The sequence below is a fragment of the Pongo abelii genome, chromosome 1 (genome assembly GCF_028885655.2).
Source record: "Pongo abelii isolate AG06213 chromosome 1, NHGRI_mPonAbe1-v2.0_pri, whole genome shotgun sequence".
NCBI classification, from domain to species: Eukaryota; Metazoa; Chordata; class Mammalia; order Primates; family Hominidae; genus Pongo; species Pongo abelii.
The window spans coordinates 56612780-56632390 of NC_071985.2; the positions used below are offsets into that span (position 1 = coordinate 56612780).

At 33.7% G+C, this 19611-nt stretch overlaps 1 protein-coding gene across 3 annotated transcripts in view; it reads right to left on the reverse strand.

The window, feature by feature from the left end:
• Positions 1–4228: 4228 nt before the first annotated feature.
• Positions 4229–19611, reverse strand: part of RO60 (Ro60, Y RNA binding protein) — a 32384-nt gene continuing 17001 nt past the window's right edge. For all 3 annotated transcript variants that reach the window (XM_054523998.2, XM_009239850.4, XM_009239836.4), the window contains exons 4-9: positions 19367–19513; positions 18964–19101; positions 14546–14662; positions 13723–13836; positions 13315–13461; positions 4229–11436 (exon numbers count right to left, since the gene is read on the reverse strand). In XM_054523998.2, the coding sequence (XP_054379973.1) occupies positions 11284–11436; positions 13315–13461; positions 13723–13836; positions 14546–14662; positions 18964–19101; positions 19367–19513 (816 nt within the window). In that variant the 3' untranslated portion in view covers positions 4229–11283. The remainder of the gene's footprint in view (positions 11437–13314; positions 13462–13722; positions 13837–14545; positions 14663–18963; positions 19102–19366; positions 19514–19611) is intronic.

The window sequence follows — 19611 nt, forward strand, 5'->3', positions numbered from 1 at the left end:
TATATTACATGTACTTGAATTAGATTGTGAGGTGGAGAGTTCTGCTTTCCAGAACTTATGTGTATTTTATTTATTTATTTATTTGTTTTGAGACAGAGTCTTGCTTTGTCGCCCAGGCTAGAGTGCAGTGGCATGATCTCGGCTCACTGCAAACTCCGCCTCCTGGGTTCAAGCAAGTCTCCTGCCTCAGCATCCTGAGTAGCTGGGATCACATGCGCCCGCCACTGCACCTGGCTAATTTTTGTATTTTTTAGTAGAGACGGGGTTTCACCATCTTGGCCAGACTGGTCTCAAACTCCTAACCTCATGATCCACCTGCCTCGGCTTCCCAAAGTGCTGGGATTACAGGCGTGAGCCACCGTTCCCAGCCTTATGTGTATTTTAATACACATATATATGTATTATATTTGTATATATATATTATATTTATAAAATATATATATTATATATAATATATAAAATATATATATTATATATAATATATAAAATATATATATTATATATATAATATATAAAATATATATATTATATATATAATATATAATATATATAAAATATATATATTATATATATTATATATAATATATATATAATATATAATATATATAAAATATATATATTATATAAAAAATATATAAAAATATATTATATATATAAAATATATATAATATATATATAATATATATACATATATATTTTATGTATATATATACATATGTATATATACATATATATATATTTTTTATGTATATATATATACATATGTATATATATATATATACACATAAAAATTCTGGAAAGCAGAACTCTCCACCTCACAATTTAACTCAATTTCCAAGAGCCTTTGAACACTTAATGTGTTCAATACTGTTCAATACTGGGAATACTATTCAAACTGATTTCAATTCAGCTAAACTTAGCAAACAAGATTTATCCTACAGGAAGTCTTACTTTACAATGATTGAAGACGTTCAGTACTTCATTAATGAAATCGTCTTTCCAGCTTCCTATCAACGAGAATTTTTAAAGTGCCTACTATACAAAGCATTTTCCTAGTTGATCCCACAGAGTCACTTGGGGCAGATTACCAGATGCTGAGAAGAAAAAACCCTTCATCAGAGGTGGAGGAAAAATGGATTTCAAGAGTGCTTCTGGTTTTTGTCAGGATGGACCAGAGAGTCTGGAACAGTCCTGAAGAATACAGCTGGTGGCTTCCTTGGCCTTTTGCCATCAATGATGCTTCTTACTTGGATTTAAACTGCCATTAGGAAACCTCTTGATCAAGAATTTAGACAAGAATTTCATTCCCATGTGATAATTTAGGTTATAACACTAGAATGGAACAAAGAGTAGAATGTCTTTAGTTCTTTATTTTGCATTATGTCATAAGAAAGTTCTTGCTATGTTGTAAAATCTTTGTTAGATTCAGGCTTTTGGGGATTCTGAAAACACATTTTGTTAGAGAGTTGAAGTCTATTACCTGAGAAAGGTAAAATTGTGTCATAATTGTTCATCATACTAGGTATTAAGAGTAGAGGCAAGTTACTTCAAGGTATAGAAACACTGACCAGTACTTGACTGTGAAAAACATCTTTACCTTTAGCATTTTTTGTTTTTTTTTTGAAACAGTCTTGCTCTGTTGCGCAGACTGGGGGGCAATGGCACAATCTCAGCTCACTGCAACTTCCACTTCCTGGGTACAAGCGATTCTCAAGCCTCAGCCTCCTGAGAGTAGCTGGGACTACAGGCGAGCACCACCACACTTTGCTAATTTTTTGTATTTTTAGTACAGCCAGGATTTCGCCATGTTGGCCAGGCTGGTCTCAAACGGACCTGAGCTCAGGCGATCCGCCTGCCTTGGCCTCCCAAAGTGCTAGGATTACAGGCATGAGCCACTGCACCTGGCCTGTGAAGAAACATCTTTTATCAACGCTTCCTAGACTGGTAGGACATAGGGTGAGAGGCGAGTGGTGGTTGGTTCTTGATTATGTTCAGATCTTGAAAGAATCCAACATTAGGGAGAGAAGCCTTATCAAAAGCCTCAAAAACTCTACTGAAGGTAATATATCTGATTCTCACTATGGCTTTATTTAAAATAGAAGAAATAAACCCTTCTAATATCTGCCTCTTAGTCTTCTGAACTTAAACTCATTGACTAATGAAAGATTTTTACTTTGGAGGGTTTAGCACTGCATCAAAAAGGAAGCAGATCTCTCCTATTTGTTAAACGCTAAGGAATGAAAGAAAATACAATAAATCTGACCTCTTTTTGCCATATGGCACATTAAATATCTTTGGAAAAAAACCCCAAAACAATAATAACAAAAGCTTGCCGCTCTAAAATGTTTAAAATATTGGACACAATAATAAATTTTTAAAAATGCAAGGCTAAGCAGGTTTTAAAAAGTGTAGGGACTCTCCAAGAGGAAAACAAAACCAGGAGCAGAATCCAAGGATATAGGGAAGCACTGAAGCCAGCAGCTCCCTTACTGACAGTGCCAATCGTGAAACGCCAACAGCTTTAGTTTTAACTGTATGCAAGGGGCTGGTTACAAAGCTGGGGGTTAAGGGAGAAAGATTTAGATAGGAGACCACAGCATACCACCACTAAATCTTCAGTTAAAAAAATTCGTAATATACTTTCAGAGCATAGCTGATGATTTGTCAAGACAGACAAGCGTTCAAATCACTAAAGGTGTAACCATTAGGTAGGTGACTTAACCTCCCAGAACTTCAAGTTTCTTATAAAATGTAGGTAATAGTACTTTCCTTTAGGATTTATTTTTTGAGGAATGGAGATAATACATGTAAATCATTCAGAGTGGTTTTTAATAGACAATACATAGTGGCCATTATTAATCACAATGGTTCAGGTATGTGTGTTTTCTTGTGGACCCATCAGGGTTTTCCAAGATTCCTACCTGTACCCAGCCAAGAATTTAGGGGGCAGGGGAAGCCTCTGGGGTTTCATGTTGTCTTGGATATTGATTTCCATTTCTTCTCCCTTTCCATACCTTACAGCTGGGTAAAAGTAAGAGAATGGTGACTAAGAAAAACTTGTAATTTTTTTCCTCAGTCCTTATTTTTACATTTTTTATTTACATTTTTTTTTTTTTTTTTTTTTGAGACAGGGTCTCCCTCTTTAGCCCAGGATGGAGAACAGTGGCTCTATCATGGCTCACTGCAGCCTCAAACTCCTGGGCTGAAGTGATCCTCCTACCGTAGCCTTCTGAATAGCTAGGGCTACAGGCACATGCCACCATGCTCAACTAATTCTTTTTAGTTTTTTGTAAATATGGGGGACTTACTGTGTTGCCCAGCAAGATCCCCATAGTTACAACTTTTTACTGTTTTGAACTCCTGGGCTCAAGCAGTCCTCCTGCTTTAGCCTCCTGAAGTGCTATGATTACAGGTGTAAGCCACAATGCCCAGCCGTTTAAGATCTGAAATACGATCTGTTTACTGGAGTTCATTAATATAAAAAACGAGGCCATTTTTCACTTTATCATTAGATAATCAATTTACATTTTAATTGCCAAAATATCTGTAATTGAAAAGCTGTTGAAGAGAAAAAGGGATCTTCTGTACCTGGATTTTACTGTTTACTAATAAAAAATTACCATTTGAACAACATCTTTTAAAGTCAGGTTTTCTTCATAAGGTTTAATATTGTTAAAATTTATTAAATCTAGTATGTATAATTTGTGATCCTTCTCGTACAAGTGTTGAAATGAGTGCTGTAAAATCAACCAAATGTTTTGAAGTTTTGGTGAATATATTCTGATGTAACTTGCTTTCAGTTACCTACAGTTCAGATCTTATAACTTTTCAGAAAACTTTAATGGGAATTGAGAGAAAAATGTCTGCAAATTGGCACTGAAACAGTGTTTTTATTTGTATAGTTGACTTTTTGTGTTTGGATGATAACTTTTGCCAAAGGCAATTTTGAGTAGATCTTTTCACAAAAGAATCCTATTTTAAAACTTTAAAGAATTTGTTTTCATTAAATCTAATCATTTTGTTATAATTGAATTCCATGGGTAAAGAATCTTTAACTTCATATACTTTTAATACTTAACATAAAACTAGATACATTAAAAGGTCAATGTTAATTATCAAAACTTAAATTTTACCTTGTTCAAATACAAAAGATTACTAAAGGCTTTAGATTTTTTAAGGCATATTATAACCTTAACATTCGTATTTCTTGAAAGAAATAGACAGACACTTATTTAATGTGCATAGAGTTTATTTGGTACATCTATCAATTTCTACAATAACTGACCAAAAACAGTTCACACAGTGTCCACCTGCACTCCATGTCTAAAATGATTTATTTAGTAGGGTATTTTGCAAGGCTAGAAAGGAGAGAAAGGATTTCACAGTATCGGTGAAAACTGTTTTATCATGAAACAAATGTAATACATTAATATATTCATTCATTCTCTATTAGAAAACAGCAAAATTACATTGTTAGTTGTATTATTTACAGTGAAAACTTGGAAGACTTGACAAAGCATCAGTTAGTTTATCAACAGACCTAGGAAGCTCCCTGTCCCCTCCTTTCAGGGTCCTTTCCTTGGAAATGAAATAAACTTAAATCAGATTTTACATACCTTTAAGCACCAGCTTGACAATTTAAAGTTTTCTTTCAGTTTTATAAAATACTCCTGCTTTGAAAGGCAAAGTGAATGTAAAAATGTGAATCTAATTAAACAAGTCACTGGCCTGGAAACTTTTTATTGCAATAGTCTTTATGTTTTACTACTATATTCACTTCTTGGAATGAATTTGCTTGTAGGTTTGAAACAAAATATTTGCCTTTTGTCTTGAAAAATTCCCTTAAAAAATTAATTATTTTTGGAACTGTACAACTGCATTTTCATTCGATGTTAAATATGCAACTTGGTCCTTGGATATCATGTTACAAAGTCCAACCTGTTGGATAACTTGTTATAGAAAACAATAAAAAACCTTAAACTATCATAAAATATTACTGATGTTAACAGTCATGTATGTATAACACATCAGTGTACCTAGATTTTCCTGTTATTGGATGTTTAAATTACCAATGTACAATCAGGTTTTAAAATGTAATACTTAAATTTCCATTCACTATGTAAAATTAAAAGCTCTAAAAGACCCTTTGAGTTCTGTATTTCAGAAACATTAGAACACTATTAAGGCATTATTTAAACAGACCCCAAGGAAAGTAACTAGTATGCCTGAATTACAGAGCAAGTAATATTTTAAGGCAGTCAAAAGGTTCATTTTTTCACTTTAAGGCTCTTGAATACTTAAGTTTATTCTATGTAGACATTATTCTGCGTAATTTAAATATTCATCAAATGGTCAGTTATTGAAATCAAAGCCTTTATATAAAGCAAATGGACAGTTTAGAACTAGATTATAATACCCCACTCCCCACTGGTTTTTATAAAAGATGATTCTTATATCTCATCCCTTTGGAAAATTTCATTATCAGAAGCTGGCAATAAAAGGAAAAACATATAACTGAAATACATTACAGAAGTTATGCCCAGTCACGCCATACCAGATATAGAGTCCATATTCAGAGTAACAGTGCAACAAAAACACTTTGAGTACTATTCATTAATTGTATATTTTATATCTAATTTGGCTACGTATGGATTATATATAGTGTACGTTACAAATAAAGCCAAGTTTCAATATGTTTGTTGATATAATATTCCATCAATTATATCTGGTAATGATATTTAAAATAGCAAGGTTTTAATTTCATTTACTGTCTTTATCCACATATCCATATCCACATCGAAGTGAAACCAGCAGACATATAGCTAATTTACTATTTCCTTTGTTCAAGCATATATTCTGTTATCTAAAAGTGCATAAATTTAAACAACTTAAGATGAAAAGTTGGCCGGGTGCGGTGGCTCGTGCCTGTAATCCTAGCACTTTGGAAGGCCGAGGCGGACAGATCACGAGGTCACGAGATCGAGACCAGCCTGACCAACATGGTGAAACCCCGTCTCTACTAAAAATACAAAAATTAGGTGGGCATGGTGGCGCGTGCCTGTAATCCCAGCTACTTGGGAGGCTGAGGCAGGAGAATTGCTTGAACCTGGGAAACGGAGGTTGCAGTGAGCTGAGATCGCGCCACCACACTCCAGCCTGGTGACGGAGTGAGACTGTCTCAAAAAAAAAGAAAAGTTAAATATCATTTATGTTCATAAAATTAATGTGGTGCATGGCAGGGCTAAATAAAACAGAAGCAAAGGGAAAAATCTTTTTAGGATGAGAAGGTTAGCGTTTGTATAGTTTTGTTGTATATATAAATTCATTCTCACTGAAAATAATCATCTTAATTTCCACAATAGAATTTTCTAAGATGTTCTTCACTAGTTTGTTTCTTTCCACTATTTTCCAATATAACTTGGTATTTTCAGGGTTTAAGGAATTGTGCCATTTATTATAATTTTATTCAAACAGTATGCTTAACTACATTATTAGTTGTATACATGAAAAATACTACCTTAGAATTAAATTCTAACTTCATAATTTTCAAAAAAGCAAATAAAAAATGTACCAGTTAAAAAAAAGCCAAATGTGAGTAAGTTATTTACAAGACTTTTTATGCCACAAACAACGTATCTCTATATATGCTCAATGAAATATTTAGTAAACCAAAGATTTTGACAATGGTCTTTATAATTATGGAAATAAAAGCATTGAGACACCTGCTATTTTCTGAAAGAGTAATCAGTTAATTATTTTTCTAAGAGTGCTTATATAGTAAGCACTTATCTTTTCAACATAGCTAGATAACATAATTACAAAGGCTGAATAACTGATCTTAAAGGCCACAGAATTTCTGCAAACATCTAATATAAAAGATATACAATATAATTTGATTTGGGGAGAGAGTGTATCAATCTACTTATTGTTCCAAGAAGCCTGCCTATTACTAAGTTGAAAAAGAAAATATGATCTTATACTTGTATGAAACAAAAAGCAATCTGCAAAAGGTTCATCCAAAACCTCTATGTGGGTGACTTTCCTGTCATTCATTTTATTATCCAGATAGAGAAGGACTAGAAAAAGAGAGGACAGAAATGTAAGAAAGGAATTAAAAAAAAAAAAAAAAAAAGAGGTAGAAAAGTAATCTTCCAACAAATAAGAGATGAGGAAACAGACATCAAGGAAACACTAAATAAAATCCAAACAGTAAATACAACTAATTTCATTGATTAACCTGTCATTTTTTTTTTTTACAAATTCTTTCTTGTGCATGTACACTGATGCCATATGACATTTCTCCAGAGGGGATACTGCCTTAACAATCACCCCAAACCTGCAGTACATAAGACTAGAATTTTTCATTTTTGATTACCTACTGTAATAGCATCAGTTACCAAGAAATTTGTTATTTGTGGCTACAATAGGTCAAGTTAAAGTAAGTCCAACAAAACATTACAATGATTTAGCCTTTAGTTATTTAGGTGTAGCTTTACTATGCTTTTAAAGGTGTTTCTCACTTAATTGTGAGACCTTCAAATTTATTCAAGAATCCTACCTTATCTTTCCAAAATAATTTCACATTGTTTCTGTAAAATCTAGAAAATAAGAAAAAAAAAATCCCTGATGAAAATAGTACTTTACTATTTGTAGATTTACCGGTTTCTTTAAAAGATTAAGAGAATGTTTGTTGGCTGGGTGCAGTGGCTCATGCCTCTAATTCCAGCACTTCGGGTGGCCAAGGCAGGAAGATCCCTTGAGCCCAGGAGTTTGACACCAGCCCGGGCAACATAGTGAGATGTTGTCTCTAAAAAATTAAAAAAAAAAAAAAAAAAAAAGGCAGGCGTGGTAGTGCAGTGCACACCTGTGTTCCTGGCTACTTGGGAGGATCACTTGAGCTTGGGAGGTCAAGGCTGCAGTGAGCCGTGATCATGCCACTCCAGCCTGGGTAACAGAGGGATAGCCTGTCTCAAAAAAAAGTTTGTTAACAGCATTTCCTCAGTATAAGCTTGTTTTTCTAGGTCTGTCCAAGAAGATCTTAGAGTTGGAGTATATTTTTTCTCCCTCTTCAGTAGAGAATAGTGACTTTTTGGGTAATACTTTAGCTGTGAAAATTTTTCTTCTAAATTTTTCTACTCTGAACAGGAATGTTTTAAAACACTGTTAGGCCTATTGAGTGAGCTATTTTTCTAAAACATTTTATCTTTCGAAATACATATCTTATTAACAAGAATGTTTTTAACTAAAAAAAAAAGAAAAAAGAATTCTAACTTGTATTGCAAGCCCTCTTCCCAGTTTCAATTTTTATACAAATATTAAATCACTGATTCTTCTATGATCCAAGCACAGATATGCTACTTTTTAAGGATAAAAATAATCAAATCACTTACGTTAAACTGGTTGTCTACAGTCACACACTAAGTTAGATAAAGCAAAGGGGATGTCAAAAGGTAACACTAAATTCCATTCACTAGCATCTTGCCTCACTAACACTCATAAAATAGATTACTAAATAATACAAGTATTAATAAATGGAATTTCCAAGAACTTTCAACTAATAAAGGGTGGGATTATAAGATTAGTTTTTGTTTTACTAATTACAACTATATCCTGGAACTATTTACATATTACCTAGGAAATAAAGTTTGTTTATTCTTGCAGGATTGTTTTTAAAAGCAGTATTTTCCCAAATATTAATTTAACAGTAATCCTAAAAGTAACTCAGGAAATAAAAAACTTGTTTATCACTTCAGTACATTTTATTCATAATGAGGTAAAGTTTTTGTTTTTTCTCTATATATGTAGATATATATAGCAACACAGGTTAATTGTGCTTGAGGATTCCTATGAATTACAAGATTATACATGTTCCCATTCTGTTTTTCTACTCCTAAGGCAATCATGTATATACATTATTTCCTAATAACTCAATAAGGTAAAAGTCTTAAATAATTTTATTTTATCCTCTACTATTCTGAGACCATGTATTCCCATGTTGTGGGGAAATAAATTCTGGCACAGGAATGAAGAGACCAAGATTTCTAGGTCATAGTACTTCAAAATCACACTCTGTCTTGGACCTCAGCTCTCTAACAAAAATTAAAAAATTAGCTTTTAGGTTTCTAAGGTTTCTCCCAGCTCGAATGTGCTATTAGTTGAAAAGTTACCTTCTGTGGTAGCTTCTCCTACTTATCCTTTCTTTCTTAAATGTTACCCTAGTCCATTTAATTAGACCTACCTAAATACTACAGAAAGGTCATATCCATCTAATCTTGTATCCTTGATGGATTTAATATTAACTTATAGATATATTTGTCTAAGAGTATTATGGAAATAGTACACAACTGAAGGTAATGCACTTTTGTACTATATTCTATTTAACATTTCTATTAGGAATAAAATGATCATGTTATAATTTTTAAGATCTTGGGTTTACTTAAAGAATTCAATAACTATTATGTAATTCTATTAGTTTCTTTAAATTCAATCTGAACGTAATATTTTAATGTGTCAAAAGTAGCTAATATATTCAGTTCAGTGCTTGACAGGGTTAAAAACGTGAACAACATCAGAAGCAATGCATTATCTGGAGTAGGGGTGAGGGTGCTATGAGCTTTGCTGAACAAAAATATCTCAGGTAAATCACACTTAAAAACTGATGCCAGTTGCCTTGAAGGAATGGGTACATAACAAAACCAGCATTAATATGTCAAATAAATTTGAAAGGAACATTTTCTTATTCCCAGAGCCCAAATTTCACATAAAACAGAAGAAAATATGTACAGAAATCCTCAGACTACGAAAGTCCCCCTTTCCCAAAAAACATAAACCCTCTAACCCCCAAGCACCTAAAAGGCTATAATTTACATTAACTACAGTTTGACTTTTCACATAACAGCGAGAAGGATCTTACAAACCCTCAGTAAATCTTCAATTAATATTTAGAGAATAACAGATATGCAAACAGGTTTTATGTGTAAGCTACCTTAGACGGCCGTAATTAAATTATGAGCAAAGATAATGGCATTTCAACAGATTGCTTTAATGTTAAACCTCACAATGAAGGATACTTGCTCAATAAAATAATGCACTTTAGTGTAATGAAAATTTTAATACATACAAATAATACTGAAAAAAATTGCTAGTGACTGGCTAGCTGGTAATATGCTACTCAAAAATTGCCTTTCAAACCTGAAGGACCTAGATTGCTTTATTATTTGTTTACACTATCAAAGAAGAATATTTTGCCACAAAATGAATAATGGACAAAGAGGCCATTGACATGTATACTTTTAAAAATATTGACTAAAAAAATAGTTAAAAGTAAAAAATTTTATTTTAAAAGTAAGGAAAAAGCTAAACTGGTTATAGTTGAGATTTTAATTGTTATACTTTGTGAATGAGGGGGAGTTAAGCACTTGAAACATTTGACATTATTTTCACTTAAGAGTATGAAAATAAGTGTGAGACTACATCTGGCTATGTTATTATAATTCAGAGGAAATCATTATCAAGTCACACCCCTTGTAGCAATAAAATATTACAGCAAAAAAAAAAAAAAAAAAAAGCAAACCAAATAGAATCCCTCAGCCAACACAAACTTAGTCTATTCTTAGGGGTTGCCATGATGTTTCTGATTAATGGTAACATATTCCACAAGTGCAAATAAAACATCAGAAATAAAATATCTTTTTCACTGAATAGGAAAGCTGTTATTTGTGTGATCTTAGTAAAACTCTGAAAGGAATTTGTAAAACTCATTCATAATTTAATCAAATGCCTTTTTTTTTTTTTTTTACCCCCTTGGTATAAAAGTTTACAGATGAGTTTCATATTCCATCACAGTTATATGGTCTAGTGCATTTCAGAGTATTTGGACATTATCAAAGCTGTCCTTTCCCAATGAAAACATTTAAGAAAACGTTAAGCACTTCTCAAGTGACATGATGTGGAATTACACTTTTTGCTCTTACCTCTTTTAAGTACACATGTATTATTCAACAAAGCAAAACTATTTTACAGTGTCTATTAACAAAAAGTTCTCTATTAGATAGAGGAAACTACAGTATCCTGAAGCTATTTCCCCAAGAGCTAGTTTAGTAGATAGACCTTTGGGCCCATCTTATTTTTCCTTCTTTTTTTTTTTTTCGGTAAGGTAACTTTCCATTATGCACATACTATACCATCATCATTCATTGGGTGGAGATTAGCTGGGAAGTAGCTGTATATTTTTAGTGAGATCACTGATGGCAATGGATCTCTGGATCGTGCTGCTGCTTATGGTTAAATCATATCTAATGTGAAATTTCGAATTACATCCAGAGCTCCAGTATCAAAGCCACACATATCCAACATGCCTCTATCATCTGGGTCTGCAATGGTAAAACCATTTGATGTCATTCCACAAACAATCAATTTAGCTGGAATATCCATTTTCTGTAGAAAAAGACCAAAATACATATTAAAAACATATATGTAAGGAAATGCAAAATACCTCCAAAATTAAAACACTTTAACATTAAAACACTTTAATATTTCTCTACCAGAGCTTTTTAAATACAAAGTCATTTTTTGGGGGGGGGGGGGGGTCAATCTTTTAAGGCTAGAATATGGGAGTTTTAGAAGAATGGACAGTAAAATTGTATAAGAATCTGCCTGAAATTTCTACTTCTCTCATCAATTACTTTACTTGTTCTATGGGCTGCAGTGTACATTATTGAGCAGTCTAGGCACTTTGTACTTATGAAACCTGTCAGGGTATTAAGGGTGCCAGATATTTTTATCAACATATCAAATGCTGGGGCAGTGTGTATGAGTATATATAAATATAAGGACATATCTCTGGGATGATCAACTTTTGGCTGATGACTTTGATATGTGCGATATACACATGTTCCACGTAAGAACTTGTCCTCTACAGCTACATGTAAGATTAAAATAATTTAATTTTTGAGAAAAACCAACAATCACTGAATGTATACATATGAGAAACTACAATGCACTCTTTAAATAATACAACTACCGTAACTGTTAAAACAACTCTAAGAGGTAAGTAACTTACTATGATGTAGATCAGTTAAATAATTTGCTCAGGTCCACACAGAGTAAGAGAAAGACTCGGGACTCAAAACCAAACAGTCTTTACTCTACATCCTATCCTGGTTGGGCAGTGCCTCATGGCTGTAATCTCAGTGCTTTGGAAGGCCAGAATTTCAAGTTACAGTAAGCTATGATAGCACCACTGCACTCCAGTGATGGAGACCCCATTTCTTAAAAAAAAAAAAAAAAAAAAAACACAAAACTATTCCCTCATCTGCAGCTTTCAAACTTAAGCCTGCATCAGAAGTCCTCTGGAGGGCTTGTTAAAACACAGTCCCAACGTCAGAGTTTCTGATTCAGCATGTCTCTGATGGGCCTCAGGAATTTGCATTTCTAATAAGGTCGCAGGTGAGGCTAAGACCGCTGGTAGGGAAACCACACTTTGAGAACCACTACTCTTCATCAACAAGTTCTATTTCTACTTCTAGTCACACTAGCCATATTTTAAGTGCTCAAAAGTCCCATGTGACTAGTGGCAACCCACACTGGAGAGTGAAGATTTATGTCATTTCAGAAAGCTCAACTGGAGGATACTGATTAGAACACAGATATGTCCATAAAACATAGAGCATAGATTATAGCTTTAGTTTTATATAATCCTTTTGCAAAACTCACTAATTTTTCAAGGAGCACACTGATTAAAAAAAACTTACAGCTAAGGTAAAACAAATATTCTGATTATTACCAAAAATACTGTTTGCAAAGGATATTCTTAGTAATGTTTAGCAATGGAAACTGGTTAAAATAAATTATATGTGTGTAACCAATACTTTTTCTTATTTTAAGTACTGCTGAGTCTATAACGGACACTGGCTCCTATATAAGATACAGAACTACTTGTAGTAACATTTTTTGAAAAACATAAGTGAGTAAGAATCAAGAATGGCCAGGTGTGGTGGCTGTAATCCCAGCACTTTGGGAAGCCAAGGCTGGAGAATCGCTTGAGCCTAGGAGTTTGAGACCAGCCTGGGCAACATGGTGAAACTCCATTTCTACAAAAAATTAGGTGGGCGTGGTGGCACGCTCCTGTAGTCCCAGCTACTTGGGAGGCTGTGGTGGGAGAATCACTTAAGCCTGGGAGGTTGAGGTTGCAGTGAGCTATGACTGAGCCACTGCACTTCAGCCTGGGCAACAGAATGAGGTCCTGTCTCCAAAAAAAATCAAGTATTAAAATAATATTATTTGGGTGAGGAACCATATTAGAATTTGTTTTACCTTTCGATACTCCCTCAGAGCAATAGCAGGATGGACACCTCCAGCAAAGGTCTCATTATCAGTGAATACAATGAAGACATCAGCAGGTGTGTTTGTCTTCTGAGCCCAGATCATTGGAAGAGAGCAATCAGTTCCACCTGCTGGGATCTAATTCAGAACAAAAGCATGAATAAATAAGTAAATAAATCCTTAAAAATACTAGTTTTTACAGTATCATTTTGTTTAGCACCAATATATACAGCCTTCCCAAAGCCTGCATATATATTTTCGGTTTTGTACTTGTCATGTGAAAATTAAGACACAAAAATTTTGTTCTCACAGATTAATACCATACATGACATAAATATAAAATCATTCTACATGTTATGTAAACTTAACTAAGTAAACTTAAAAAACACAGTTTCTTACCTGACTCATAGCCATTAAAACCTGTTGTAAGGTCATATCTGTAGTCACTGGACATGGTACCATTTCATCGGAAAAAGCAACTACATAAGAATCTTTTTCTGTTCGTGTGACAACCTGAAAAATTCAATGGCAGTAATTTTCACCAAATTTTGGGGGAAATACAATATTTTGAATTTTATCCAACTTCATGTTTAAAAGAAACACTAATGTTTATTTCTTAACTTTGTATTAGTGTGTTTTAGGACTATACAGTAACAGTAGTACAGCTTTCAAAGTACTTTCACAAAAAAACTGGCTGTCATGACTATCCTTTGAAGCAAATATAGTAAATATTCTTCTCATTTTATTAGATAAGAAATAAAGCCCCATTAAAGAAGCTAAAAAGTTTGCCTACTATTCATCTGTTTGTTATTCACTGACAGTCAGGATAGAACTAAAGTCTCTAGACACTCCTGTTAGTTCCCAGATCTTTTAAGCTTCAAATCATTAAATAATTTAAGCATTATTTTTAAAATAAATTTTTTAAAAATTTGTCTTTTTTAATTTTATCTAAGCATTATCTACTTCCTAAAAAATCCATTAATATTTAATCTTTTGTTGTAAAAATTAAAATTTCTATTCTGCTTGTTCTTCAGACATACTTTTTCAACACACTTAACACTCTGGCTTTACACAATTATCTTTAAATATAAAATTAAAAGTGTGACAAGCTGAAATGACCGAAAAAAAGTGAAAACATAATTCTTAATCATTATTAATCTTATAGTTTTGCTCTACAGTAAACATGTTTTTAGAGTGGCAAAATTGTCTTAGGTGTTCTCACCATGCACATTGCTGCAGCAACTGTACTAGCGTTGAGTATACTACCCAAAACTCTTTGGTTCATAGAAGCACTGACATCAACAGCTAGTAAGAAACGTTTTCCAGTTGGTTCAACTGTCTACAGAGAAAACAATCATTAAAAGCATAACAGAAATTATAAGTAGTCTAAATTTCTAAATCATATTTACTTATCTTACATTAAAAAGACTGATAAAAGGCCTTCAGATTTTTGATATACCAATTGACAACTATTTAAAAATGCTCATCTGGCATAGCAGCTATGACTGAAATTTAAAAAAATAATAACAAAAATACTTAGCTTTTACAGGTAAAACAAAGGAAATAAGAACCTATTCAATAATTTTAGTTAAATAAGTTACCATCCTATTTTTAAAATCTTTCCTCATTGAAGTAAAATGAGAATTTTTAGTAAGAAATTTTTATTGTGGTAAAATATAACATAAATTTGACCTTTTTAACCATTTTTAGATGTACAATTTGGTGGCATTAAGTACATTCGCAATGTTGTGTAACTATCACCTCTATCTATTTCGAGAAATTTTTCATCATCCCAAATAGAACTTGTACCAATTAGGTAGTAACTCCCCATTGCCATGTCTCTCCCTAGCCCCTGGCAACTTCTATTCCACTTTCTGTCTCTATAAATTTTCCTGCTGTGGATATCTCATATAATGGAATCATACAATACTTGTCCTTGTTTGTCTGGCTTATTTTACTTAGTATAATCTTTTCGAGATTTATCCATGGTGTAGCATGTTATCAAATTTAATTCTTTTCTAAGGCTGAATAATATTCCATTATATATACCACATTTTGCTTATCCATCTGCTGATGAACATTTGGGTTGTTCATCAAAATCAGTTGTATTTCTACATACTAGCAATGAACAATTCAAAAAAGAAAATTAAGAAAACATTTGTTCACAATAGCATCAAAAATAAAAGACAAGAATACATTTAACTCTTGGCTATTGTGAATAATGCTACTGTGAATACTGGTATACAAATATCTGTTTGAATACCTGTTTTCAGTTCTTTTGGGTATATACCTAGAAATGGAATTGCTGGATGGTATGGTAATTCTACGTTTAACCTTTTAAGAACTGCAAAATTGTTTTTCACAGGGGCTACACCATTTTACCATTTTACATTCCCACCAGAAATATACTAGGGTTCCAATTTCTCCACATCTTCCCCAACTCTTGTTTTCTGCTTTTTTGATATTAGCTATCCAACTAGATGTGAAGTAGTTATCACACTGTCATCTTGATTTGCATTTCTCTGATTATTAATGATGTTGAGTATTTTTCATATTTTTTTTTGTTTGTTTTTTGAGACGGAGTTTCACTCCTGTTGCCCAGGGTGGAGTGCAATGGCACAATCTCAGCTCACTGTACCTCCACCTCCTGGGTTCAAGAGATTCTCCTGCCTCAACCTCATGAGTAGCTGGGATTACAGGCGCCCGCCACCACACTCAGCTAATTTTTTTTTTTTTTTTTTTTTTTTAGAGACGGGGTATCACCATGTTGGCCAGGCTGGTCTCGAACTCCTGACCTCAGGTGATCAACCCATATCGGCCTCCCAAAGTGCCGGGATTACAGGCGTGAGCCACTGCACCTGGCCCTTTTCATGTTCTTATTACTCATTTGTATATCATCAGAAAAATGTCTATTCAAGTACTTTGCCCATTTTTAAACTGGGTTTGTACTTTTGCTGAATTTGTAGTTTTCAGTATTCTGGATATTAGGCCCTTATCGGACATATGGTCTGCAAATATTTTCTCCCATTGTGTAGATTATCTTTTAACTGTCTTGATAGTATCCTTTAATATACAAAATGTTTAAGTTTGATGAAGTTCCATTTATTTTTTCTTTTGCTGCCTGTGTTTCTGGTGTTTTCTAGTTTTAGCTCTTAAATTTAGTCACTGATCCACTTTGAACTAATTCTTGTATTTGGTGTAAGATAATGGTCCAACTTCATTCTTTTGTATGTGGATATGCAGTTTTCCCAATACCATTTGTTGAAGATTGTCCTTTCCCCAGTGAATCATCTTGGCACCCTTATCAAAAGTCAACGGACATCCAGGTGCAGTGGTTCACGCCTGTAATCCCAGCACTTTGGGAGGCCAAGGTGGGCGGATCACTTGAGGCAAGGAGTTCAAGAAGAGCCTGGCCAACACAGTGAAACCCTGTCCCTACTAAAATTGGAATAAATTAGCTGAGTGTGGTGGCGCATGCCTGTAATCCCAGCTACTTGGGAGGCTAAGGCATGAGAATCACTTGAACCCAGGAGGCGGAGGTTGCAGTGAGCTCATATTGCACCACTGCACTCCAAACTGGGTGCACAGTGAGACTCTGTCTCAAAAAAAAAAGTCAACTGAACATATATGCAAGGTTTTATCTCTGGACTCTCTATTTCATTGGTCTATATGTTTATTCTTTTGCCAGTGCCACACTGTTTTGATTACTGCAGCTTTGTAGTAACTGAAAGAGTTACTGAAGAGTCCTCCAGGTTTGTTCTTTTTTTAAAAATTGTTTTGGCTATTTGGGGTCACTTGAAATTTCTTAGGAATTTTAGAATGGGTTTTTCTATTTCTGTAAAACATGCCATTGGGATTTTGAAAGGGATTGCATTCAATCTGTAGATTGGCTGCTTTGGATAGTATTGTCATCTTAACAATATTAAGTCTTCCAATCTGTAAACACAGATGGGTTTCTATTTATTCATGACTTGATTTCTTTTAGCAATGTTTTGTAGTTCTCAGTGTATAAGTCTTACAGCTTCTTAAATTTACTCGTCTTTTATTTTTTGATGATATTGTAAATGGAAATGTTTTCTTAATTTCTTTTTTTGGATTGTTCATTGCTAGTATATAGAAATACAACTGATTTTTATGTGTTGGTTTTATACTCTGTAACTTTGCTGAATTCATTTGTCAACTTTAGGGTCTTCTAAATACGAGATCATGGCATCCGAGGATAATTTTACTTCTTTCTTTCCAATTGCGATGTCTTTCATTATTTCATTTTCTTGCCTTATTACTAGAACTTCCAATACTATGTGGAATTAAAGTGGAAAAACTGGGCATCCTTGTCTTTTTCTTGATTTTAGGGGAAAATCTTACAATCACTCACCATTATGACATCAGCTATGGCGTTTAAACATTTTTGTTTTTTAAATCTCTGGCCTTTATCATGTTGAGGAAGTTCATTTCAGGTTTAGTGGTTTTATTTTTCATCATGAAGGAATGTTGAAATTTGTGAAATGCTTTTTCTGCATCAGTAAGATGATTATGTGGTTTCTGTCACTTCATTCTACTAATGTGATGTATTACATTGATTGGTTGTCATATGCTGTACTATCTTTGTATGCCAGGGATGAATATCACTTGGTTATGGTATGTAATCCTTTTATCTTGCTGCTGACTTTGGTTGCTAGTATTTTGTTATATAGCAAGATGTTTTAGCTTGTGTCTTTGATATGAGATTTCCATTACTAAAAAACTCATTTTTTATCAAGACTGATGAGATCTATCTACCAATTAATGGGGAAAACAGAGAACCAAGTCAAAGGACCTGATAGGAATGCAAATTTCTAAAGTTAGTGATATGGGTTGGATTTGTGTCTCCACACCAATCTTATGTTCATTGTAATCCCCAATGTTGAAGGTGGGACCTGGTGGGAGGTGACTGGATCATGGGGGCAGTTTCTAATAGTTTAGCACCATATCCCCCCTTCTGCCATGATTGTTGATATGGTTTGGCTGTGTCCCCACCCAAATCTCATCTTGAATTGTAGTTCCCATAATCCCCACATGTTCAAGGGTGGGACCAGGTAGAGATAATTGAATCATGGGGGCGATTTCCCCTATACTGTTCTTGTGACAGTAAATGAGTTCTCACGAGATCTGATGGTTTTATAAGGAGCTTCCCCCTTATGCTCATCACTTCTTCCTGCCGCCATGTGAATAAGGACGTGTTTGCTTCCCCTTCTGCCATGATTGTAAGTTTCCCAAGGCATCCTCAGAAGCAGGGCAGTAGCCACTGTGCTTCCTCTACAACCTGTGGAACCATGAGCCGATTAAACCTCTCTTCTTTATAAACTACTCAGTCTCAGGTATTTATTTATAGCACTGCGAGAACAAACTAATACAGTTAGTAACTTAAAAGTTACCAAAATGATCTTCGAATAATTAGTTGCTACCCAAGGGTAAAGAGAAACACTTTACTCATAAACTTACACGATATTAATTATATACCCACCACATATGAACTAAAGAAAAACAAATGAATACCTAATTAAAAAATGATTAAACTATTAATACTACCTTTAAAATGAATTATTGCAAAAGATATTAAGTCTTGAGTCATTTGTTTTAAAACAAAAATCATATCACTACCTTAAAAGTTTTATAAAAAGCAGCATCCAATGCTTTCAAAATTTCTTCATCAGGGCGCCACTTCAGTTTCCCTCTGAGACCATGACCTGTCTTGTAAGTTTCTAATGCGATCAAAATATGAAATGGATGTATACGAGCCTAGAAACGAAGTATAAGGAAAATTTTAGCAAAAAACAGTGATTATGTATACTCCTTAGATTTTTGTGTTATTGTAGCTAATAACTACATTTCACAGAGAAAAGAGAAAAATGAAAATGTATTAAACTTACACTTAAGAGCCATAATGCAGTTTGGTATAATGAACATCTCGAAATACCTTAAAAATGCACTGATGGCATTTCTAAAATTTAGGAGCCACTTTCTCAGTTAGTAGTAGCTAATAAAGAACAGTGATAATGCTTACCTTTTTTAATAGTTTTTCATTACACAGTTTTTCACATACTAAAGATACTTCTGAATTTCCTGGTTCAAGTACTGAATTAGCAGTCATCTTTCCTAGATTCCTTAGTAATGCAGTAAGAGGCATTTCTTGTAACAAAGCCTTCCATACCTATTGCAATAACACAGGCAGAAATACCAGGAATTAAGGGAAAATAAATCAGTATAACATACCTGTATCAAAAAATATTCATAATACAGTCTCTGAGG